This window comes from Biomphalaria glabrata, chromosome 13 (assembly GCF_947242115.1).
Source record: "Biomphalaria glabrata chromosome 13, xgBioGlab47.1, whole genome shotgun sequence".
NCBI classification, from domain to species: domain Eukaryota; kingdom Metazoa; phylum Mollusca; class Gastropoda; family Planorbidae; genus Biomphalaria; species Biomphalaria glabrata.
In genome coordinates this window covers 16,309,731-16,337,418 of record NC_074723.1, presented here as the reverse complement: position 1 = coordinate 16,337,418, position 27,688 = coordinate 16,309,731, and the positions used below count along the sequence as shown (strand labels likewise).

Sequence of the window (27,688 nt, the reverse complement as noted above, 5' to 3'; positions counted from 1 at the left end):
CTCCAGATCCTTTTCAGCACACGTATCACATATGAAATATTGGAGCCTCGATACAGACGCATTCAAAATCAGCCTCCATATAAACCTTGATCAAATTAAAGTTATGCGTATTGGCTATAGGCCAGCAAGTACTAGTCAACATTGAGCATACATAACTTAAGCAAATAGGAGTTCACCTATTTAGGCAGCGTTAACACAAGCGATGGAGATGCAGGAGCCGTCTTTAAAAAAAAGTACACCTATCTGATCAAACAAATCTTTGGCCTGAAGACCAAGATTCACCTCCTTAATCTTTGTCCCTTAGCCACCTCCATGGAAGTCATCCCTAAAGGTTAAACGTGGCTCAGCAGCAATGACTGAGAAGGATCCTAGAAATAAACTATCCAGATCATGTCACCAACAGAGAAAGCTTTTCCTGCACTGGCCTCCAAAGGGAAGTGATGACAGAACGCTGTGTGAGATTGGCGGGACATAGGCCTATCCTTAGACAAGACGAAACAGGTGAACCAAAGTCAGCCATAACATGGAAGCCGAAAAGAAGAACTAGACAACATGAAATCTAGCATGGTTTAGCTGCTTAGCACATTCTTAGAAGACTTAAACACCGTGGGCACTAGCTGGGAAGATGCTGACCGATCAATGTAGAGAGAGTTTATCTCCTGTGTGCCGAAAGTACCTGTATATATGAAAAGGCTATAAATTATAAGAAAAAAAAAAGAAAAATCAATAACAAACATAATTCTGAACGTCACATCAGTTTTTATTACGAAATGATTGATCAGTAAGGCGTGAATGAAGTTTTTTTTAAAGTTTAAACAATAAGTTTATCAAATGGTAGATAGTAATGAACAATAACTCATAAAACTTCTATGAAGCTTTGGTTAAGATTGCTTAACTCCCTTGTTTCATATGTAAAGTAATTTCAAGCACCAGTTGCTTTTAGTTAATGGCACATTAACAAATTGTTAATATGATAATAGTATACTGATTATAAAAAGCAACATGATTAATTTATAAAAATATTTTAACAGTAGAATCAAATCAATTCATAAAAATAATTATCACAAAAGTAAAATAACTACAAAAGTATGCAACAGAAATAAAACAAAACAGGGTGTTACATATGTATATGTACATCACCTTTTAGACACCATTAGGAAATAATTCCATAGCACCACAGGTCTGGTTCAATGTATTATCTCAATGAGACCCAATGTACAGAAGAAATGAAGTTAAAAATAAGCAAAGCAGATCTTAATTGGTATTATGTTATAAAAGTGATATATATATATATATCACTATATATAACTATATATTTATATATAATTAGGCTTGACCCATAAGACAAACAGTACTTGAACTATTAATGCCCTTTTCAAAAACCTAGATGTGATCATTGAAGATAAAACAAAAGAAATGCATACTACCAGCAGTTCTCCATATGACAACATAGATTCTTTCCAACTCAAACTGATCAGAAGGAACTCTTGGTTGAAACTTAGTTTGCAATACACTTCACAAGTCACAAATCAATGCTTCAGATAACACCAATTTGATCAGTTACAGTGACCATCATTCAGTGACAGCTGTCACTCAGTGACCATCATTCAGTGACAACTGTCAATCATAGAGATGTGTCAGTGAGCCATGTCACTTCAAGCAATTTAATTTTAGAATTATAAGATATTGTGATTATATTTATAAATGTGTTCTATTTTAATAATAATAATAAAAAAAGAACTTCCTAATTTAAAAAGCTAATATGTGAAAAGCTTTTGATGTTATTAAAAACATAATTTTATCTAAGGAACTGTGGAGTAGTGACCTAGACATTTACACATTTTAAAAACTGAAATATTTAGAAACAAACTTTAATTGTCTTCATGAGAACAAGTATCAACAACAAATAATTGTAAAAATGTAATACTTCGGGTCCAAAGCCAAAGAAAAATTAGCTTTCATAACATATGGTCATACAACAGGTCAATGTTTAGTTACTCCAAGAATTATCTACAAGTAAACTTTTCTATCCTCTTGTAATATGCGTGTGTCCAAGGGAAAGAACCCATCAATAATTTTTTTCACAAAGTTTTTGTATTCTTGAACTGTTTCCACCACAACGAGACGAGCTGCTAACATCTCTTCAACAGAAACATGAAGAGGACAAGGGAGGCGAAAGGTTGGATTAGGATCTGGAGGAAGAAATGCATTATTATTTTATAAATCATACAAAAAAATTTCAAAAACTTATGTAACAACATATAATTTATTTAAAAGCTATTATTCATTTTGCCAATATGCTGAAACATGGTGACACTATCTGCCAGTGGTGTTCCCTCTAAATGAGAAGAATTATAATTACCCCCCCCCCCTTTTCCTTTGATGTTTAGGGCCCTTTAGGTTTATTGGGCACGCATAGGCAATCACAATGGGGTGGCTTTGAGAATGTTTAGAAAAAGAGAAGAAACTTAAATGCATAATTGTAATAGAAGTTTCAATTTTTATTTTGTGTTAATATTTATGTATATACATATATATATTTAGAATCTTAATTCTTTATTAAATGTTTATTAAAGCTAGTCTATTTTGTATTTTTTTTAAATTTTAAATAGATAAAATATAAACAAATATAATAAAAATAAGTAGGTAATTTTTAAGTGCTTTGGATACTGGAAACGTTTCTTTCTGAAGATATTCCTAGAGACGCAGTAGGTTTCCCTCCATTGAACAAGGGAGTGTCCAAGCGTTTTCCAGCGTTCTGAGCTTCAGAGATATTTTTCTCATAGTAAAAAGTGCTTATGTTAAAAGATTTAAGTAAAAAAGGGGTGGGACAGGATGATATTGAAATATTTTCTTGCAATAGAGCACACTATCATTCCAGCTGGGCCAGCCTTGAATAATCCGAGTCCATAGGTGAAGTGACTTTGGTGGCCTAAATGAAATATGGTGGGCACTTGCCTACAGTAGAAACTGTCTCTACACACTGTGACTTCCATATGGACATGATCCAGTGCCCTCAGACATGCTCTATATATCAGGCATAGTTCACTTACAAGTGTTAATCAGTATAACCATCCGCCCTATTTTGTTGTGTGAAACTAACCTGACATACACAGTACACAGTAGCATTCTTGCACTACGTTTTAGGCTTGTATGAACTCTGACTAGACTGTGTTTAAGTTTATTTAACTTACTTACTAATGTTTATTTAACTTACTAAACTTCATTTGTCTTACTTAAGTTCATTTAACTTACTTAAGTTCATTTAACTTACGTGTAAGAAAGCAGGATGTATACAGCGCCACCCAGGTAGAAAATGAGAACATATCTCTAGGAGAAGGGAATTCATTAGATACGTCTAAGATATTTCCCAGAAAAGCGTAAGCATTTCTGTACAGTGCCTAAAAAAATCACAGTAGAAAAATAGTAAAATGAACTGAGTTTGCAATTAGAGGAAGCAATCTTTCTCATTTTGTCTATCATTGACTATAAACTTAGTAAAGTTCCCATTAATGTTTGGTTCTACTGAACATGTACAGATTTAAAGTCATGATCTAGTGCTTTAGTGATGGGGTCTGAAGAAATGCTGGTTCCAATACATCTAAACTTTGATTTTCTTTGTTCCTTCACAGAGTACTCAAAAGCTTGATACTATTTTCTAATTTAATGCTAGATCTTAGAAATAAGATTCGTCTGTGTAGGTATTTTTTTTGCAACAAAATAGAATTAAAAAGAAAAAAAAAGAACTAAATCAATCATTATAAACGTAAATATCACTGACTAAATGACAGACTCTTTGATCAAGAAATCTCTTAAACTGTTGTATGGATTCGGATAAATTTTTTACAGTTTCCCAAAACTCCTGGGTGCCCAGCAAGAACCGGATTTGACATATTTGCGATTTGTGAAAAAAAAAAAAAGCGCAAGCTTTCTATCAAATCTTGGTATTTTTTTTTAAAAATATTTTCCTAAAAGGCCCTAGTCTACATATAAAGAACTTAAAAATTCCATATTTTTAAAGCAATTTTTTAAAATTTCCCTGTCTACTTATTTTTAATATGCTTTTAACGCTTCCTTTTCGATGCAAACTAAATAAGAAACAAAAAAACAATCCTAATAGCATTAAGGAGATAGATCTAGAGTCTTCTTCTTTCTTTTTTCGAGAGAGACAAAGAAAGAGAGAGAGAGAGCAAAGATTGGTACTTTGTAACACTGTCAAAAAACAATAACAACTAATTCTAATAGCAATGAAAAGATAAATCTAAATCTATTGTCAAGTCGCTACATTCAAATGGGGTTAAATAATCTATTACAATTAATAAAACTGAATTGATATTGCTTTTTATTTTGAGAACAAAATACCAAGACAAACGCAGAAATGGAAATAGGAATGTGTACATAGGGCTATCATTTTGTTGTTAGCGGCCATGGAGGGGGAGGGGGGGGGGAGTAAAAGTGCTACTAAAATTAATAGGCCCAAAATATGAGAGTGTGTATATGTCGGAGGCGCATTATGAGGCAGGTCTTTCCAAATTAAGTAAAAAATTAATGTAATCTATGTTAGAATATCAACCAAGTAAAATGAGGTTATTACAATTTTTCAAAAGTTTAAGAGACCTTGTTTAATCATTTAAGTAGGACCTTATAAAATGTAAATTCACCAGAGCCATCTGAAAAAAGATAAACTCAAAAACTCTTCTATTAAAAGAAGACATTTCAATGTCTCCACAAAGGTGCTTCTTTTTGACTTGGTCATGTTAGAACAATCACATTTTTTACAACTGTTAAACATCTGTTGCCGACTTTTGCATAACAAAAGAAAAAGATCTGCTTTAAGAAATCTTACTTAACAGGTGTTCTTACAATGATCACACCCATTGCAGACAGATGTACTCTATATGTCCCCTACATCAGAGTACCCAGTGCTGTCTCTATATGTGTACATTGAATGTGCCTTACATTGAGCATCCAGTGCTGTCTATATGTATGTACGTACCTTGAATGTCCCCCATGTTAATGTACTCAGTGCTGTCTATATGTATGTATGTACCTTGAATGTCCCCCATGTTAATGTATATAGTGCTCTCTATATGTATGTATGTACCTTGAATGTCCCCCATGTTAATGTATACAGTGCTCTCTATATGTATGTATGTACCTTGAATGTTAATGTATACAGTGCTCTCTATATGTATGTATGTACCTTGAATGTTAATGTATACAGTGCTCTCTATATGTATGTATGTACCTTGAATGTCCCCCATGTTAATGTATACAGTGCTCTCTATATGTATGTATGTACCTTGAATGTTAATGTATACAGTGCTCTCTATATGTATGTACGTACCTTGAATGTCCCCCATGTTAATGTATATAGTGCTGTCTATATGTATGTATGTACCTTGAATGTCCCCCATGTTAATGTATACAGTGCTCTCTATATGTATGTATGTACCTTGAATGTCCCCCATGTTAATGTATACAGTGCTCTCTATATGTATGTATGTACCTTGAATGTCCCCCATGTTAATGTATACAGTGCTCTCTATATGTATGTATGTACCTTGAATGTCCCCCATGTTAATGTATATAGTGCTGTCTATATGTATGTATGTACCTTGAATGTCCCCCATGTTAATGTATACAGTGCTCTCTATATGTATGTATGTACCTTGAATGTCCCCCATGTTAATGTATACAGTGCTCTCTATATGTATGTATGTACCTTGAATGTCCCCCATGTTAATGTATATAGTGCTCTCTATATGTATGTATGTACCTTGAATGTCCCCCATGTTAATGTATACAGTGCTCTCTATATGTATGTATGTACCTTGAATGTTAATGTATACAGTGCTCTCTATATGTATGTACGTACCTTGAATGTCCCCCATGTTAATGTATATAGTGCTGTCTATATGTATGTACCTCAATGCCCCCCACACATTATAGCATCCAGTCCTGTCTCCTTTTTTTTTTTATTTATACATAATCAGAAATGTTTGTTTGTTTTCACCTGAAACCAACTGGCCATAGTCATACACCTAGGACTGGGCTTCATTCGTAGCTTGTAATAGTGAAATGTATCATGCTCAGCCAAAATCCAGGCGACAAGGACATAAAACTCTTCGGGACTAATGTAGAGGTTCTGATTCCAGTTGAGGCAAAGAAAGTAGCGTAGAAGTAGTCCTATAAATCCAAGCTGAATTCCAAACTGCTTAAAGTAGGATTCACCTAGATGAGATAATTATGTGTTAGCACATTCTAATGTGCTGGATATTCTAATGTGCTGGATCAGAGGTTCTCAAACTTTTTTGAATCGGGGACTCTGTTGTAAAAAAAAAACAACAACTCATTTTGTTGAGTGTTTGTAAATAGCAACCATAAATATCCAAGTCCACAAATTTCTAGCTTCATTAGGCACCAAATCAACATTCTACCAAGTAAGAAGACAGGAAAACAGCAAACTACTTCTGTAAAATGACTCATGGTGAAGGAAATGAAATTGGAATCTGTTTTGGAAACCAGAATTTGTGGTTTTCTTCTTCAAACATCAGTTTTAAATTTCTCGTTTGTGGATAATTCAGTATTAGAATGGATTAATCTGTGATTGAGATCTGAGTTTGTCTACGGGTAAAAGGGCTCGATATACAGTCTGGAATATCTTAGTGAAGATTGTCTTCAAATCTTTTGTTTGAGTCATCATATAATAGTTTGTAATAGACATACTAAACATTAGTGAATGGCGAGTTGATTATTATTCCAATTATCCGATCAGATAAACTGCCTTTTAACAAAGAAATTATTTTAATTGTATACAATTTTCAACTATCTCCAGACCCTTTGCGGTCAAGAAAGGGTCTGTGTATCACAGTTTGAGAACCACTGTGCTGGATTATTACAACTGTTATTATATACAGCCAATAGAATGAATAGTTTAAATTAGATATACAAGCAAACTAAATAATGAATCATAGCTAATGATCATTAGGATAGAGGTTAACTGACAATTAAGCCCAAATGTAAATTGTTTAATAATGTAAAGATGCATTTGAGTTGTCTTTTTAAAGACATAGTCATGTTCCCCTATGCATTTGGTCATATAATCAGTTTATTTTAGTTCTACTGATCAGCTATTGAAAAACTGTTCTTTCTTAGTGTCGGTTAATTGTATGAATACAAGTTCATTTCATTATTTGGATTTACAAAATTTAATTTTTAAAAGTAAAAAATTCAATCAATTTAATTCTGCACCAAGTCAGTGTGTAATTTAAAAAATACACTTGTGCGCTGTATTAATTAAAAAACTCGCACAGTATAAATGTATACACTAACAGAGGAAGAAATCAAGAGAACCATTGAGATACTAACTCAAAGAATTCCAATACAGGACAAAACAATGCAAAGAAAATGTTGCAAAGCAGGCTCTGGACTGGAGGGGAAGAGTAAGGCTACGAAACGAAAGCAAACTTGGTGGAGATCAAAAAGCGAAGATGGCAAGATGGACATGGACCCAACTGAGGGAAGTTGTTCAAAACAAAGTCAATGGTGATGTACCGTGAGCCTCTAATCTCCACTGGGAGTTAAAAAGACTAAGAATAGGAGAATAACAGGACCAAGTCAATTATTTTAACACTACTACACACAAAGAAGCTAAAACTTTTAAACATTTTGTACAGTACCAAGGCATATTGTGTTCTGCTGAAACTTTCCACATAAAAACTTGAGTAACTTGAACAACTAGTTTTAAGCCAAACAAGAATTTTAAAAGGCAGCAAGGGTAAACCTACAATTATGGTCCTCAGCTTAGTAAATGTCTATCAATGAATACAACCACCTTTTTTTTATAAAAAAAAAAAAAAAAGAAAAAAAAGATATATAACTAAGAATTACAAGAAAAAAATTGAACAGAAACAAGTCTAGCGACAAATGAGATAAATTGAACAAATTAACTGATGTAAGACCAGTTACATAATATTCACATCTTCAAAACGTGTGTAAAAACTATGTCGAAAATTACACTATGGTTTTAATTAATTACCCTTTTTTAATCATTTGAAGATAACTTTTTTTTCCATATTGTAAAAGACACACATCTTACAATAATGTTCTCGACCCACCACCAATTAAACACATCTGTGTAGACACCTCAATGAACTTAACTCTCTGATATTTATGTAAACAACAATGGGCCAATCTATAATATAAAGTAGAAAGTAAGGCGTATGTATGTATGTTACAAATAGAAATCAAAACCGTTTGACCAATCTTGATAAAACTTAGCAGAAATGTTCCTTTGGTGATAACATAGACCGTAGAGTGTGTATCGTAGCACTAAAACAAACTTAAGACCTTCAAAAAAAAAACGTTGACCATATCTATGAAAGCATTATAACTTCATCTGTCTAGGCCATATTTACATGAGAAAAGATCAAAAGGGTCTAGATCTAGATCTAATTTTAAGAACTACACTTTGTGCAGATAGTTTTTTTACTTTGACACATGAAAATACAAAATATAGTCTATTGATTTCATTACGTAATAAAATTAACCTTCAATTTTGTGTTTAAAAGCATTTTTACATAAATTCGTTCCATATATCTGCGAATTCAGACATCCTTGACTTACTTTATAATCCCTTTCATTTTACAAATCGGGTAAACCCGTTTTAATTGTAGTTTATATATCCTATTCATCTACAGCTCCTTTCGTTTTTAATAATGTATTGGCTTCGGTTAAACCCTTTTTCGCAAAACTACTTTTATTTTCGTAGCAAAAAAGAAAAACTTGAAAGGATCATTAGCTAAGTTTAACATACATCTAAATCCAATCCACTAGATTAGTAAACACAAACTAAGGCCCGCAGGCTGCGGGTAATGTCAGGCTAGTTCTTTATAAGCTCAACCCTTACATTTATTCTCGTTGAATTCTTGATGCTGAATAATGAGCTCAAACAACTTGAGATTACTGGAAAATGTGTTTTTGGTCACTTCAGCAAGGGAAGGGATTCTGTCATCTGTCGCTTTGAAAACCTGGAGAAAAACAAGAGATAAAGAACTTCAAACTACTGTAAGATACCAGAGATTTTTATACATAAGTCAAATTTATAAATAGCTAGATATTTTTGGTGTATCAGAAGTACACCAGAACTGTTGATAACCCTTGTATTTAACATTAGTTGAGTCTCTGGTTAATTAAACAACTGGCACTGGTACATCAGACCAATCACTTATTCAGATCAAATGCTAAAGTACTGAATCAAATCCTATTGTGTATAAATAATGATATCCACTTATATGGAAATACATTGTTTAATTGGACCAAAGAAAAAATTCAGAGAATAAAAAAAAAACCTTTTTAAAAACCAAGCTAATATTCAGTCAAATAAGAGCATCCTTCAATTGCTGCCTTATCTCAATAATGCAAAGTTTATCTACCTTTTTCTATATAAAGCTAGATTAATTAATTACCATTTATTGACAAATTATAGGTTAATTTTTTTTTCATTGATTCATGTGACAATGAATGTTTGTTCAAAATTTCAACTTGATCTGAATAAGAATCTGAATGAGAATAAGAAGTAGGAGACAAAAAGTGTATTAGAATCCACCCAGACAGATGGAGTGATGTGATATAAGCTTTGTCAGAAATGTTGAATTCAACAGGTCAATAATTGGATGTCAATGTTATAATAAAAATGTAGATTAAGACACTGCCATTATTGCTAGACTCCATCAACAGACCAGGAAAATAAATGTGATGTCTGTATTCGATTGGTGCAAGTGGCAACGCAGGATACAGTACCATGGAAGACATTGAAACTTTGCTCTAGTATTTTATGCAGGAGAGAAATGAAGGCAGTCTTGTGACTGTGTTTAATGTTTATGGTGATTAAAGCCTGTAAGGAGAATGTGACAGATCACACTGGAATAGATTTCAAACAATGACTGACATTACTACAAACTTTTTTTTTATAATGTTTTGCACTTAGTATAAGTAGGCTACTGTCTTAAAAGCTGTTTAGAAAAACTTGTTTACAAATGTATTTTTCACTGAACAAATTTGATAAGCAATGGTAGCTCTGTTTTAAGTATTCCATGAACATGTATTTCACACGATGAAGGTTTTTAAAAATTCAATAAGTTACATAAATTATAGCAAATCCTATTTTGTAAGAAAGAGCATAGTCATTTTGCGACTGAAGGAGGCCATACAAGTTTGTAAATTTTCAACATGTCATATTGGAATACCAGAATAATAACATCCCATTGGAGCCAAAAATAGTAGACAATATGTTTAACTTTTGAAGCCACTGAGTAGAATTATAACATACCTACCTTAACACTTAGAATGTATGCCAAAATTAAATTCAGTGCACAACAGCTTATAACCCTATTTTCAATGACACACTATGACTAAAATGATGTACAATATTTGTAAATGTTATAATATAAAGCGTTAAATAAGTCCCTTCCCACAACTAAAGGGCCCCCAAAATAACTACTACTTATCTCTATTAAAGAATGAAACTTTTAAACAAATCAGTTAAACCCGTTTTCACAGTAATTTATATCTGTATGACTGACACTAAACAGAATAAGCCCATTTTCACCATTACTTTTAATTTCATGTCAAAATAAAAAAAATGTGAAAGAATCTCTCATGTTTCACATAGATCTAAATTTAATCCACTAGATTAGTAATGCCCAAACTAAAGCTTGCAGGCCGCGGGTCATATCCGGCTGGTAATACAATAATAGAAGAGTGAGCTCTAGTGAAGGCTTACTTACTTTCACATCTGTAAGTAGTTTACGTACAGTGCGGCCAGTCTCTACAGCATAGCTTTTATCATGGGGTAAGAGGATCTTGTATATGTAGGCACGCAATCGTGCCAAAACTTGCTCTGCTACTGGCATATCTGGACCAGGATCTTCTAATATCTGGTTTAAAAAAAGAAATATATTATAGGCCACCAGTAAAATGTTCAAAGTTGATTTTTTTTTTCTAACCAATAAGTAACATTCAACAGCAACTGGTGATTTAGTTCTGTTTGTGATCCAATTCAAAAAAGGAACAGGAGTAAAAAAAAAAAAGGAGAAATATTTTTATTGCTAGGTAACTGAAATAAAAAAGAACAGACTACGTTGGGCAGGTCACCTTGAAAGAATGTCAGATAACAGAGGAGAGAAAATCGTATACAGGCAAAAACCAAAAGGCAGGCGACACAAAGGCAGACCCCGAATGTGATGGATTTATGATGTGGAAGCAGATCTGCATCAGCTTGGGGTTAGGGGGTGGAGACGAAAGGCCCAGGAGAGATCTGAATGGAAGGATGTGTTGAAGCAGGCCAGAGCCCTCCATGGGCTGTAGCGCCACTGGGATGGATGGATGGAACTGAATGATGACCCTATACACCTCTACCATTGAGCCAACATTAAAATATTAGATAAAACACTAGATGATTTTTATATCTTACAAGTATTTCAAGTTCATTACATAAGCTAATTATTCTCCTGCATGCTGCCTTCTTTTCAGCTGACAGACATATGAAAATGAGACAGAAGGGAAACCTTCCCTGAACATAAAATAGCTAGGTAACAAAAATCCCTTACACATCTATGTATACACATATAGTCCAGCAAACAGTAATGACCTGTCGGTGCCAATATATCCCACGATGCATAGACACAATGGTGCTGGGAAGCTTCCCTAGCCTAATGTTGTCAGCTATTACGTTGAAGGAGTACCCCTTCTCAGGCTCCTCCTCATCTGGAAGTGATAAGGAGTAAAACTGGCGTGAGTGCTGAACTGCGTTGCGGAAATTCTCATCTTTCACCTGAAACAGAGATTCTTATATTTAGATTTATCAAGAGTTGTCTGTTTCTCAAACTGGGATTCTTATAGAGCACTCAATAAATTTGTTGAGGATCACATCCACCCCTTTTTCAATGACAGGCCCACCCATTCTTTAATGTTGTCTTCACATTTATTTCTCTGTCTGCCTCTTCTTTCTTTTCCTGGTACTATTCCCTGAATGAAGGTCTTGGCAATCGGTGAGGAACTTGTGATATGGCCATAAAGTTTTAGTTTGCATTTTTTGACAGGTCAGAAGGGTTATATTGCCACTGTGATTCTGTTTCATATCTGCTTTTTTGTGATGTTAAGGATATTGTAATGAAACTTTAGTAACAACAGACAATACTTTAAAATTAGAAAAATGTTGGGTTTTTTTTGGTGAGTATTTAGAAAACTTAAGGATTGTACTTTGACACTAGAAATTTTAAACAATAAATAAGAGGAAAAAAAAGAGAAACACGGGTTTTAATGCACACATGTAAAGTCCATGATATGTGATGGAGTCCGTTTGGTAATCCGTTAATTATGTCCTCCTTGAAGCTTATCAATGTTTCATCATATTCTATTACCTTCTCCCAATAACCTTTGAAACTTAATGCTGCTTCTGTATGTTACAAGTCATATTTATTCATCACGCTTCAGCTTAAAGCTTTAAACTCCATTTATACTACTTAATATAGTGCTGGCTTTTTTTAGAGTTGGTCAATATAAATATTTGTTTTATTGTCTCTCAAAACAGCAGCAAATGGATGAATAAGTTAAATTGATTCGCTTGATTCTTACAATTTAGTCCTTTAAAATTTAATAATTAAAATTAAATTCAAGATATAAATATTTCCTAAAAACCTGTCCTGCGACCAAATATGTACTGATCTTCCTTTTGCCCTGACTTTGTTTAGTCATATGACTCTGTGATTGTAGAATAAACTAAAGCACACAGAGCTGGATATTAAATGTCAGTTTCTTGGTTATTGTGTTATTCCAGTCAAAACAACATAGTATGTCTCAGAAAATGCCCTGTTGTTATGCGGCAACCCTCCTATTCTTACCATTTTTTTAATAACTGTTGCACAAAAGGTAAACTTTGAGAGAAAGAAACAAAATGTATAATAAATCTTACTTCTTCACAAATCTTTTGCACAATAGTATCTCTCTTGAACAAACTTATTTCTGTACTGTATGCAAAATGACATCTAAGAACTTTTTGCTATTTCAAATAATTTTTTTTAAATGTTTTGATGTTCTTTCAAAAAAGAAGGTTATAAGGTCATTGCCTCCAATTCAAGAGCAGGAGATGACGGCAGGCGGTGTTTGAACTCAGGCCATCATGATGACAGTCTGAACTGCTTATCATGTGCCATGAATTGGAAAATTTTGTTTTATTTGAGAATTATTTTTTTAATTATAGATATTTCAGTTTTAAATTGAATTCAGAGTAAACACAACATTTAGCTAGGTTTCAATTAAGCTTACCATCAGCTCTCCAAAGAAATCACATTTCTCAATACTGCCTGATTGATTTATTAGTGAAGATAAATTTTGGAAATTGCCCTTGTAGTGATACATAAATGTGGAGTGCTTGCTCAGTATTGGCATTGTAAAATCATTTCCCCCTATTATGGCTACCTCAATCAGTGACCGGTGATCAGGTAGCTAAAACAGAAAAAAATAAAAAAAGATAAAAAATGTTTAAATAATTAAACTGTACAAATTAACATTTTAAATTGGTTAAATTGAAAATTGAATCAACATGAAACTGAGTGAACTTCTCTTGAAATATCCATAAAAGACAACAAAAGGTTTTTACTTAAAAGTTACTACAAAAATCACATAATTAGTTACAAATATTTTAGTAAATTTGCATAGAAAAGGCCTATAACTCATTACAGCCCTGATATACAAGGTTTTAACACCTAATCATTGTGTAATGGCGTTTTGTATGATTCTTCTACATAAGCTCTAACTCTAATAAAATTCAACTGCAATACATACACTCACGAAGTAGAGTAGAAAGACTATAGTTCAGCTAATATCAGCATAACAAAAATCACAACCATCTCCTAATAATTTTGAAAAATCTAGAAACATTTCTCTGCTGCTACTTAAGCCAAGATGGCAATCAACTATTCAAGTTTAGTTCTTAGGTAGCTGTAGAACAATAAATGTGACTGACATTGTATCAGAGGTTTCAAGAGAAAATGTGTTATGTCTTCGTAGACAAATGTTGGTTAATAAGTATGATATGAAAACATTTTGTGTAAAATTCTATGGCTGATGGTTGACAAGGGTGTACTGTGGCCAGCTCAATGATCAGCCGCATTTATTTCCCAACATATGTTTCTATGGCTGGTGGTCCATCTGGCCAGCATAATGACCAGATACCCTTACATCCCCAATATGTAAGGTATTTCTTAGAGCTGGGTGGACTCATGATCATCCTAAACCTTCTGAAGTTCAAAATCCCAGTCTTCACCAGGATTCATACTCCAGACCACTTGGTTTAGAAATATGTTACCATTCACCCACTAAGTCCCTTCCTAGAAAGAAGAAACAAGAAAAAGGAAGGAAACAGAGACAATTGTGAACTTGGAAAAGTCAAGAAACAAATAAAGCCTGCTATGAACTAAAGTGGCTTACTCCAAACAGGAAGGCATTGTAAGCTTGTGTTTCACAAAGAAAAATGAAAGAAAAGTATGTCCTATGAAAATAAAACAGAACAAACACATGACAGGAACAGACAAAGAAGAGTTTGCTTCTCCAGAACATTACCTTCAGCAGATTCATTACGTTTTCTGTTCGAATAATGCCACAGATTAGATTCTCTGGAACTCTGGGCTCAAAGGAGCTGAGTCCCTGTCCAAGTTGCAAAGTCAGGTCAAACATGTCTTGCGGAAGGAGGACACTGTCAGGGAAGATGGTAAAGTCAGTATCATTACTGAGGACACAGAAGGCATTCTGGTTCTCCATCAAGTCTTTAGCTATCATGTAGTCTGCCTCACCTAAAACAGAAAAAAAAAAAAAAAGATGATTCTTTTCTATTGCATATCCCTTCTGTCAAGAAATATTTTAAGGCAGATTCTCATCTATTGCATATTCTTTCTGTCAAAAAATATTTAAAGGCAGATTCTCATCTATTGCATAATCTTTCTGTCAAAAAATATTTAAAGGCAGATTCTCATCTATTGCATATCCCATCTGTCAATAAATTTTATATGTGCACAACTTTTTTAATTTTTATTTTTAAATATCTATCATCTATTAGTTATTAAGAGCAAAGTTATTGCTCTTACAAATAGTCATCAGCTTCATAAAGTAGGAGTTGTCTTTTAAAATTGGCTTTATGTTAATTGTTTCAGTTTGTGAAATTCTCATTCTGTTCTAACAATGTATACCCAATAGCATGCCACTGAATGTCTTTAACTTTTCTCTTTGACTGGTTACATATGTCTTGGTAATTTCAGAACTAATGAACCTAGAGACCCTTGTGTAGGGGAAGATATAACAAACTTAGAATTGTCAAGTAGACTTAAAGAGACAAATAAAAATGCATTTTTTTTTATTATGGGTGATTTCAACCTATCTGATATAAATTGGAAAACACTAACCATAGATAAACACCAAAACTTTAAGGACATAAATGAGCTTTCCATAGAAACTTTATACAACCTAAGTTTAGATCAAATCATTAAAAAGCCAACTAGATTAAACAACACATTAGATCTCTTCTTAACCAACAGACCTGGATTAGTAGTTGATTATGATATTATCCTTGGTCTATCAGACCACAGATCATGAAAATACAGTCAGATAAAAGCAGTAGCCAATATAAAACCCAAAAGAAAAATCTTCCTATGGAACAAATGCAACCTAAAACAACTACACCAAGCTGCATTAAACTTTCAACAAACAACTTATCAGAAAAAGACATTAACCAACCAATCGATGACATCTGGAATTTCATAAAAAACTATCTTAAAAAGATTATAGAAAATCATATACCATTTAAATACACATCAAACAAAATAAATAAATGCTGGTTTAATAATAGATAAAAGAAGCTTTGTAAACAGAAGGAAAACCTATATAGAAAATTTAAAGAAACTAATGCAGAAAGAGTTTACAAAAAGTATATAAAAATTAAACACTTAACCCAAAAAGTAAGCAGACAGCTGCAGAGTGAATACATAAACAATGTAATATCTAAAGATAACAACTAAAACCTATGGTCATACATTAAGTCAAAGAAAATGGAAACAACAGGCATAGTGACATTAAAATGAGAAGACAACTTAACACATAATGATAATGAAACTAAAGCTAACATCCTAAACAAATACTTTGCATCAGCATTCTCAGCCCCAGGAGACAAAGACATATTACTTAATTTGAACCAAGTAGACAACATAGGAGATATAGAAGTACAAGAAAAGGGAATTCAAAAACTATTAGCCAACATCAAGCCGAATAAAGCATCTGGACCTGATGGTATTCCAGCTAGATTACTCAAAGAACTAAGCAGTGAGCTAGCACCAGTGTTAAAAATACTTTTTCAGGCATCTCTTAACCAGGGCAGAGTACCAAGGGACTGGAAAGAAGCTAATGTCACCCCTCTATTTAAAAAAGGAGAAAAATCTGACCCAGGAAACTACAGACCAGTATCACTTACCAGCATCACATGTAAAATCCTAGAACACATAATATGTAGCAACATCATAATCCACATAGACAAACATAATGTCCTTACTCCATACCAACATGGCTTTAGGAAATATAGATCATGTGAAACACAACTAATAGGTCTAATTGATGATTTTTCAAAAGGTTTAGATAACAGTGAGCAAATAGATGCTATCTTACTAGATTTTTCCAAAGCTTTTGACAAAGTTCACCACCATAGTTTGCTTAAAAAATTAAAATATTTTGGCATTGATAGTCCATTGCATCAGTGGATTAAAGATTTTCTGATAGGGAGAGAACGAACTCTAATAATAAATGGCTCTAAATCAACACCAATAACAGTAAACTCAGGCGTACCTCAAGGAACAGTCTTAGGTCCACTACTATTTTTAATTTACATTAACGATTAACCACATTGCATTAGTTCAGGAACAAAAGTCAGATTATTCACAGATGATTGCATAATATATAGAACAATAAAAACAACACAAGATACAGAAATTTTACAAAAAGAATTAGATGAATTACAGAATTACAGAAAGGGGAATCCAATTGGAGCATGTCTTTCCACCCAGAAAAATGTAAGTTATTAAGAGTAACAAAAAAACAAAAACAAATTAATTCCACTTATCTTATTCATGGTAAACCAGTAACACAGACTAAAAACGCAAAATACATAGGTGTTATGATAAATGAAAAATTGTCATAGAATCCCCATATTGATGAAGCTATCAAAAAATCAAACAAAGCATTAGGGTTTATTAAAAGAAGTTTCTATAAGTCAAATAAGAACATAAAACTAAAATGCTATTTAACCTTGGTTAGGCCAATAATAGAATATGCATCCTCTGTTTGGGACCCCTCAACTCAAGAAAACATTAAGAAACTGGAACAGACACAAAATAGAGCAGTGAGATTCATAACAAACGAATATTCACATTTGACTAGAGTAACACCTTTAGTAAAATCACTAAATTTAGAAAGGCTTCAGGACAGAAGACTCAAAAGTAAAGTAGCAATTATACATAAAACACTTAACCATAATCTTCAAATACATAAAGGAACATTCCTCGTCCCATATGCTAGGATAAATTTGTACAAGTGCTCCTTCTCCCCTAGTGCTATTAGAGCATGGAATGGGTTGCCTGAGCTAGCCAGGAAAACCAGTGATTTTCCAGAATTTAAGTCATTGGTTAATATGCATGACTAAATGAATGAGGCGTAGGACGTAATCATCTTCTTTTTTTAAATAATGTCTGTATTATATAAGATAAGAAGATAAGGAAAAATCATGAACAGATTGAACACTATGTGTAAAGCAATAATACACACTATAATCCACATTCAATCATAAATTTTAAACAAAATGTGCTAAAAAGAACAACACTAAAATAAAAATTAGATATAAATTATCAATATAAGTAGCAGTAATTTACACAAACGTTTTCTCACCTGATACTCTGAGAAACATCTTACATCCTAAGTCCTGTAGCGTTAGGACATTTTGCATCTCTTGAAGACATGGTCGAGTTAACCGACTTAAGTTAACATCAGTCAAAGGTCTCTAAAAATATAATAAAACAGAATAGGAGCCAATATTATACAAAATCATCTTTGTCTTTTTTTTTTTTTGCAGTAACTTTTTAGAGTTAATGTAATTTGAAATTTATTCAGTGTGTATGTTAAGATATTAAAAAAAAAAAAAAAGAAACATCAAGCTTTGAAAAAGCTAAAAAAAAAATATTATTACCTCACCCCTAAGGTAAAAGAAAACGTTCTTAAGACCTTTTTGTGAATCTAGATATCTATTCTTCCAAGTCTGCATCTTTTGTTTAGTTGAAATGTCGGCACTGCCTTTAGCTCCATCAAGATAGAAGATTGGCTCAATATTAACTCTTCTGAGTTCCAGTATTAAACATCTTAAAGTTCTGTCCATCAGCTTATACTCTCCTCCAGCGTAGATCAAACTGTCAATGTCATTAACATTTCCTAGACTTGCCAAAAACTTTTCTGTCAGAAAGTGTTCGAAGCAGTAAAAATCTATTAGTATGTTCATCTTTTCCGGGTAGCTTTTTGCTAGTTCAATCAGATCAACATAAGCCACAGTCTCTGCCTTGTTTTGCTTGACATAGGACCAAAGTTTATGAACACCCATGTTTTAAATGAAATTTTTCCCAGTAATTTAAAAGTTCAAGCTAATCTGAAAAAAAAAATGTAATATAATAGACATTAGCAGTCAGAATAAAAGTTTGTCAAGAAGATTTATCAGTCTCTGATATACTGAAATAATAAATATAGTTTGAATAAAAACTTCAGATGCTTAAAAAAAAATATACCGGTACAGAGAATATTTTTACATTGGTCTTCGATAAGGTTAAAAAAAAAAAATATATATATATATATATATATATATATATATATACAGAGAATATTTTTACATTGGTCACTGATATGGTTAAAAAAAAATCTGTTTAAAATATTGAATTCCATGTACCAACCAGATTAGATCAAGATACTAACATTCTAAGATTAACAAAATTGGATTACTGACAGACACAGATCATGTGTGGTTTATATTTTTTTAGGTAATCCATATATAAGTTTTATATTCCTTCCCACTGGCAGTTTCAGGTCAAGACCTAAATTTCATGTGAGCTATGCATATTTTGTAAGGCTCTCAAAGAGTGCAAAAAAATGGATATTTTAAAATAATAAACACACTTCAAAATGTGAATTATTTAATTTATCAATTGCCATTTTAAAAAGCATTATAGAAACAAACATTCCCCGTTTATTACCCTCGATTGTTGCTATATCTGATTCAATAGATAAAAATGCTTAAAATCTTTCAAGGTATTTAAAAAAAATGTTTTTATAAAGTTAATTTTGAATATATCCTTTCAGAAGAGAGGGTGTAATTATACAAATTTTAACAAATTGTGAAAGTCAATGTATTTTCTCACTTAAAATATTTTTTACATAATGTTAATTAAAAAGTTAAATAACAAAACAAATATCACAGGAATATTAATTTTATTATTTTAGTGTACTTTAAAATGATATATATATATTTAAAAGCTAAATAATATTTATGTAGATCTAGATTTAAAAAAAAATAAATTCATAGTGACAATGACAAAATAGCCAAAGTGGGACAAAAAAAGAAATTGATTAGTAAAATATTGATAAAGTTGTCACAAAGAAAGCTAATAAGAAGAGGTCAAAATAATTGACTAAAAAATGTATAACATAACTTTTGAACTAATTGTCTAATTATCATATTTTCAAAATTCTTTTTTGAGTCATTTATATTTCAATAACTTCCTTCTAGAATCTAGATGTAGTCACTATAGTGGTTTCATTACATATAAATAAATAGATTATATATATATATATATATATTAGGGGTGCACCGGATAGTCCCTCCAGCTCCAGCTTCTGCCGAATATCCGGCATTTTTTACTATCCGGTGCTATTCAGCTCTGGCCAGATATCACTACCGGATAGTAAACCGGATAGTTAAATACACCTATTTAATATGCATAAAGTGAACCTCGTTCCATTAATGTCTGTTGTAGAATGTATTAATGGCGTGTTAATAACTTAATATAAATAGAAATGAAACTTTACATCATAAATGCGCTTTACACACAGAGCAGCAATGGCTGGCACTTTTTTCAATTTGTCTTGACCTTTGAGTAGGTTAGTTAACATGTTAAAATGCTACATTCCTTGACTACGTTATGCTGACCAGACGTCTGTCTAGCTGTGCGGGTATATCTCCAGAGGTAGAGATGAACAACTCCCACCTCTTTTATTTGTTTAGTCCATCACATTGAGTTTTTTTTTTAGGCAGGTGACCACAAGTTAAATACAATGGATGTAGGTTTAATGTCAGCGTATTAACACTCTCTAGAGGTCACACCTTTCGAGGGAACTGAGTTTGTTTACTTAGTAGTTAATCTTTATTAGGGGGAGCTGGACTACAATAGCCACACCTCTAAGGTAACCAGGTATATTTCCAGATGAACTCCCTCCCCCTTTTATTTGTCTAGTCCATCACATTGAGTTCATTGATTGACAGGTGACCCCAAGTCAGATACGATGGACATAAGCACTCTCTAGAGGTCACACGAGGGAAGTAGGTTTGTTTACTTAGTAGTTAATCTTAATTGGGGGGGGGGGGGACTGGACTGCAAGCCAAACATCTTCACGGGTATCCGGAAAAAGAGTTTGCTTATTTGGAGAAAAATCTGAATCACGTGGTTGGGCTAGAGGCCACACCTTTTTAAGTGTGCCGAGTTACTTGAACATAAATCTCAAATAGTAAGCTGGACTAAAGATCACACGCACCTAAAAGAGTGACCTTTAGCTACACAGAACACAAACCGCGAGACTATATAGCCCAGTAAGCCAGTAACTAATTATTTTGTAGAAGACACGACCAGGGCTATCTTTAAATGGAGAGCTAAACCTCCCCTACTCTTTATTTTATTTCTTTGGTCCTTGACACCCAATTTATTGATAGACATTGACCATTTTTAAGCCAGAATGAAAAAAACACAACGTGCTAACAAAGGATATTACACTGTCTATAAATATTACTGTTAAATAATTTTTCTAACGTGTTAACTTGAATATTACTCCTGCAGTTAAGTGTCTTGATTTGATAACAATAGTCTTAATAATTTGTGACAGTCAATTAACTCCTTGTTATTACTATTTTTTTTTACTTAAGATGCGTACTTAGCTACTGTATATCAGGCTAGGACGACTTTTACACACCTGACATCCATAGGCTTACTATCGTTCCCTTTTGTAACAGTTACTGAAACCACGGATAAAATAATTAATAATTAAGGAAGATGTTTCTAACATACGTTCTTTGCATTTAACATTTCTTACGTACGTTCTTTGCACAATAAAATAAAACAAAGATGTGCATGTTTGCGTGTGTGTATTTTTTTGCCTTGTATTAAAACCTTTAGAAAGAAAGCTAATTTCATTGTTTAATTCTTTTAACTTAATAAATAACGGAAAACCTTACAGTAAATTTTAAATTGGCATAAAATAAATTGAATAAGAGTACCGAAGTTAGATCTAGCAAACAAAGAAACAATATGCTGGAGCGTAAAAAAAAACAACCCTTGACCTCTAACTAGTGGACGGGTATAATTTATCTATATGCTTGACTGACCAAGCCAATGTGTTATCTTTTTTGACTGACACCAAACTCTATTGCGTGCGTATGCTCAAGGAAAAAACAATGCTTGATGGTTAACACAAACAACTATACACACTACACTAGGACTACATGTTTAGGCTCACTAGGTATATCTGACCAGGCTGTTGGTCTGAAATTCATGAACACATACATCTGACCACTATACAAGGCAGATTGCACTTTACTTATGAGAGATTTACATTAGTAACTAGTTAAATATATACTAACATTATTTACATTGACCGTGCTACACATATCCTTTACAGTTGGTGGCATCGTACATACACACAGACACACTCATGCTATACAGATTTTTAGAAATACTGTTAAGCTTGAATAAATCAATCAGTAACAGAGTTTAAAACAATAAGGTATATAAAAGGAAAAACAATAAAACCAACCAATATAGGTATGTTATTTAACAGTTTCGTAAAATGTTCTGCAACACAAGCTATTAACAAGACACTTAGGTATCCGGCTCCGGCCCTGGCCGGATATCAAATTTTACTATCCGGTCATATCCGACCCTGGCTGGATATCAAAAAGTACTATCCGGTGCACCCCTAATATATATATATAGCTATTTTAATTTTTATTACGGAACCCCTAGTAACTAATCTAGTACCAGCCTATAGACTATATATATAAAAAAAGTTACTTATTAATATAGTATAGGTATCTATATATATATATATAATTCTCTTCTTCCCTCAACAGTTTAAACGAGTAGTAAGGAGTAATGGAAAGATCACTCTGCGGATAGTCCACGAGAAAACAAGAGGGGGGAGGGGGAGAACACGTAGTCACAAGATAGCTGGGCAGCACTGTTGCAATATCACTCTTTTTTTTTAATTTCTACATCACGTTAAAAAAAAAAGGGGGGGGGGGGAGAAATCTACTCTGTAGTAACTATCGAAGCGACAGAGCACGCTCAATAGTTTGGACACAATGGAAAGATTACTCTTTTATTTTAGCAACTCGGACAAAGGGAGTTATCCTAGGTAATTTAAGAGTGAAAAAAAAAAGACAATTTTCGTCTGTATATTTCAGGAGATTGGTATGAGTTTTCAAAAGATTTTAATAATTTCCGGATATTTCCAGGACTTTTTCGTTTATTTTGCAATTTCAGAATATTTCCAGAACCTCCTGTTAAATCGACAGGAGGCCGCGGGAAATCTGTTATAAGTTATAAAACGGTTTAATTTTATAATTTATACAACTTAAATTAGCGCGGGTCCTGTAAAAGTGCTGGTTGCAGTGGCCTAAGGTTGGCTCTGCAAAAAAGCGGCATATGCTACGCCGCTGGTCGACTAGTAGTCTATAGATTAGCTAGTCGAAAAAACAGGGAGCGCAGAAAGAAAAAACGACAGATAATTTTTGATGTTTTTTCACACAGGCTGCACTTGGAAATTTAGTATACTTTTGAACGAAATGTGAGAGATTTTAAAGTTCAGTTATCGATTACTTTAGACAAAGGCCTAATTAATGCTTAATTAGGATTTTTTTTTAAAGTTAATTATATTTTTTAAAATTTATTATAAAAAATACCACTTTTTTGTTTTTAGCAATGCAGGGTACAGGAAAATAATCGAATATTAATATTTTTTTTCATGCTAGATATCATGCCTGGCAATAATTCTACCAAAATTAATCACGCTATTCTTATGTGCATCATATTGAAAAGTTGAAAATATGGTTAGCATTGTTGGCTATGGGATTTACAGTTTTTGATAAAGAAATTTCTTAAAAGACATAAAACCACTTCAGACCATGTAAGGCCTAATATTCTGAATATATTCAAATAGTTTTTGTGTATTAAACATATGGGCATGAAAAGCGCATTTGAAAACCTGAACACTGACTTTCGGGAACTAGGTCAAATTTTATTTTTTTATTTGGTGAAGGTTTTACTTACAATAATATATATAATGTATATATTTATAAATTATATATATATATCATTTATAGTTTATTTATATATATACCTATATAATCTATTTGTACAAACAGACAGAAATAAATCTATATAGATTAGTAATCTACGGTCAAGCCGCTAATTAGGTCACAAACACTAGGCGTGATAGATACGTATTATATATATAGATATATATATGTTGTTTGTGTGTGTGTGTGACAAATACTAAGCGTGCTCTTAAATACGTTTTTTATTTGGTCAACCAGGTGGTTTGGGGAGGGCGGATCTATCTACATCTATAGATAAGACAGCTCACAAGCTACCATAGCTTTTTAGCCCCCCCCCCCCCCCCATGCCCCGATCCAAAAATATCTAGCATTGACTTTTGGGCTATTACATTCACTGAGCGTGCTAGATCGGCGGTTAGATACGTAGAGCCGCGTATGCTTTGTTTTTAGGTCAACCATGTAAACTGTTGTGTCCTCCAATGGTTTGGGGAGGGCGGGATTATCTATTGGCTACCAAAGCTTATTAGGCTCTCCCCCAAATAAATAATATCTGGATTTATTAAAGGCCTTATATCGCTTATATCTCAAAATAGCTTAGACCTAAATAAGTACCAGTATGGTAATGTGTCGTTAATGCGTTACTGGGCTTAGCATCTTACACATATGTGTATCATTAGTTTCTAAGCAGAGCTGATAGATTTCTTCGATGTGGAGCATGTGAAAATGACTAAAATCTGTCTGTCTTGACATAGCATAATAAGAAAATAATATAAATAACAAAATTTAAAGATTATAACACTCTTGAAACACCATAATTTTCACCAAATTTTAAGATTATAACACTTTTAAAACACCATACTTCTCGTGTGTTCGATCGTTTCTTAATATGTTCGATCCTTGAAGGTAGCGGTAAAACGATGTTCGAAACTTTAAGCTTTTGAAAGCATCGACCTGACCCACTTTAACATCAAATATAATTTTAACTATGAGTAGTAATAGAATAAAACATATCTCTACTTTTTAAGAAAAATGGATGAGGAGTTCATATCAGTTTTTTCCTAGGGCTAATCCTTACAGAGATACACATATTCAAACATAAAAAATGTCGGCGACTGAGCTTAACTTGTTTGATAGACGTAAATGACTCTATCTAGATCTATAGCAGATTCTTATATAAGGCACACTGTATTCGGGAACTAGGTCAAATTTTTATTTTATTTTTTTATTTGGTGACGTTTAACTTACAAAAAAACTGAAAGTAGATTCTTATTCTGCAACTAAAGGACTATAAAAATAGATGTGTTTCTTTGAATTACCACTCATAGTCAAGATTTTATTTTAAAATAAATTAGGTCACTTCATGCTCCTACTCCTATACTGAACGCAGTTTTTGTGCTTTCTCCTTCAGCACATACTGAGCACCGTCAGTAAACACCACTAGATAGATGTTATTGCTAATACCATAGTCTATAGATTTGTAGATTTACTAAGATTTAACTGAAGAAAAATTCAAAACTACAAAACTAAATTCAAATTGTTTTTCCAAATGAAAATCAAAGATTTTGAAAAATATTTTGATTTTGGTTTGTAAGATATTTTTTTTATTTCACCTCCCTGTATGATTATGATAAAGTCTTAAAGTAACTAGATCTAGATTAGATCCATATATAGATTCACATAAACCCAATAAACTGTTTGAGAACTTACTTTACTTTAGTTAAAGATCTAGTCTAATACTAGATCTAGATTCTAATAATAGTAATACGCTTGATTTACATTTGTTTTTAGTTTTCTGTTACTGTTAGATCTAGAATCTAGATTTTCTATTTCTTTTTTAACTTTAAAAAGTTGTCCCCATTTCCCAGTAAACGAAATACGAAAGAGAGACGCGCTAAAATGCCCATGTTCATGATATATATATATATATATAAATCTAGATCAGTGATGGGCAAAGATTTTTAGAATCAGAATACCCGCTGGTGCAGTTCTGTGTGTTCATCCTCAAGATAAAGATCGTCTAGACCTGCAGACCAAATTTAATTTATAGAAAATTATAATTTGAACACTTATAACTGTAACATAATAGTATTATATGTACATTTGCACACTAGCGCGTCAGTGCAACACCGCTTGTGTTTACGTAATAAATGGGGTTCCTAATATGTCTTCCCTCTTAAACACTAGTTTGTTATTTGTGTAACACGAATATTCTACATGGTGTCAGAAGTGGGATAAGGTCTACAGAAGAAACAGAATACACATCAGAAAGTCTTCTGAGAAAGCAAACAGATTTGACAATATTTATGACTTTCCAGATGACATCTCAGAACAACCAGAACCACTAAATCTAGAGAGTCCAAGATTACAAACTACACTAGATTTTGAGCCGCCACTACACACTGCTTCTTCTAACACCTCTAGACCAAATGAACCTTATGTAACACGCTCAGGCAGAATAGTTAACAAACCCAAGAGACTTGATTTGTGATGAACTGATTAGACTTTTTAGTTGACTAGTTTGTTAGTTATTCTGATAAATAGATTTTCTAAATTAAAGAAGAGAGATGTAACATAATAGTAATATATGTACATTTGCACACTAGCGCGTCAGTGCAACACCGCTTGTGTTTACGTAATAAATGGGGTTCCTAATATGTCTTCCCTCTTAAACACTAGTTTGTTATTTGTGTAACACGAATATTCTACAATAACTTTTAAACCCGAGCTTTCCCCGCATGGCAAAAAAGCCAGTAGTTCTTTTCCCAAAGATATAGGCTACATAACTGTCGAATTTCTAGGAAAATCGTTAGAGCCGTTTTTGATATCCGTGTCCATGCATTTTTTCATGCTCCCTTCCTAGCTCTTTGTTTCTTCCAGTAAAAACATATGCCAACTGATAAGAGAAGTTGTAAAAATGCAATGACGATGACGACTAATGAATTTGTACAAGTGACATTAAAATAGAATATAATAAACATATACATAGGTAACATTATATATAGGCCTATATAGGCTAACTATATGTAATTTGCAAGTTACACTATTTCATTCATGAGGAAAACGAAGGAATTTCTATTGCTGCGTTTGTGTGTGTGTATGTGTGTGTGTATGTGTGTGTGTGTGTGTGTAGTTGTTTTTTTTTTTTTTTTTTTTTTTTTTGTGTGAATTAGTTAAAGTACAGTTTGACAAGAGAACTCTTCAGACCACATTGGGTAAATTCTTCAAACATTGGCTCGAATTTAGTAAGAACTTATTTTTTTTTAAACTAATTCCATGCTGAGTACCTGTAGGCCTACATTGTGGGATGGATCGTTTCGAAAAAGTTTATTTTAAAATTATTTTCCAATGAACATGCAAAGTTTATAAACAACAATTATAGTTCTTGTTTGTACGTTCGCTATATATAGCCTACAATAAATGTTCAAAGTATCAAAAGTCTTCTAACATAGGGCATATTCATTTAGTCGTAGCAGCCTAATGATTAAAACAATAGCGTCCCAATGTGGCCCGATTAACCAGATTCGACTGTATACTCAGCTGGAAACTTATGGCATGTTATTAATTCACGTCAAAAGCGAAGGGGTTCAATGAACACGGGCACAGAGCTATAATATCAGGGGCCCACAGTCTATGGCGTGGCAACAATAGCGCAAATGAGTTGATTGCACTTGGGTCCATAACTCTGGACCAGTTGGGGCCCACGTGAGAACTAATTATAGGGATGGCATTAAAGGAAAAAAATGTATTTTTGTAAAAAGTAATATAATTTAGAATCTGAAAAGATCCCTGAAAAATATCCCAAACTTTATATTAGTTTTAAAACATTAACCCGTGTTTTAAGTTTTGAATTAATATAGGCCTACCAACGGCTTGGATTTCTTCAATGTAAGGAACAGTTTTTCATCAGGTTTATTGTAGCAGGGGCTAGTCCTAACTGTACATTTGAGAAGACTATATTATGGTTGCCAGATAGTCCCATTCTTTTTTCCATGTATATTCACAAACCAA

The 27,688-nt window shown here is 32.9% G+C and overlaps 1 protein-coding gene across 2 annotated transcripts; it reads right to left on the bottom strand.

Annotated features, from left to right (window-relative positions):
- Positions 1–743: 743 nt before the first annotated feature.
- LOC106074410 (uncharacterized) lies at positions 744–25,505 on the bottom strand. Of its 2 annotated transcripts, none has more exons than XM_056008810.1 (11): positions 25,388–25,505; positions 18,284–18,733; positions 17,986–18,097; positions 14,626–14,855; positions 13,330–13,509; positions 11,654–11,836; positions 10,791–10,940; positions 8,912–9,032; positions 6,017–6,234; positions 3,275–3,401; positions 744–2,192 (listed from the first exon to the last, which is right to left on the bottom strand). In XM_056008810.1, exons 2-11 carry the CDS (start codon positions 18,686–18,688, stop codon positions 2,011–2,013), a joined length of 1,908 nt encoding a protein of 635 aa, XP_055864785.1. In that variant the 5' UTR covers positions 18,689–18,733; positions 25,388–25,505; the 3' UTR covers positions 744–2,010. The 2 variants fall into 2 exon arrangements, with proteins under 2 accessions (XP_055864785.1, XP_055864784.1); XM_056008809.1 differs by lacking the exon at positions 25,388–25,505 and adding an exon at positions 24,293–24,310.
- Positions 25,506–27,688: the final 2,183 nt, after the last annotated feature.

Coding starts and splice junctions, on each gene's coding strand:
- LOC106074410 (XM_056008810.1), bottom strand. CDS start 18,688: ATGGGTGTTCATAAACTTTGGTCCTATGTCAAGCAAAACAAGGCAGAG. Junction 14,856..17,985: donor GATGTTTCTCAGAGTATCAG/GTGAGAAAACGT, acceptor TTTCTGTTTTAG/GTGAGGCAGACTACATGATA. Junction 6,235..8,911: donor AGAATTCAACGAGAATAAAT/GTAAGGGTTGAG, acceptor TATCTCATCTAG/GTGAATCCTACTTTAAGCAG.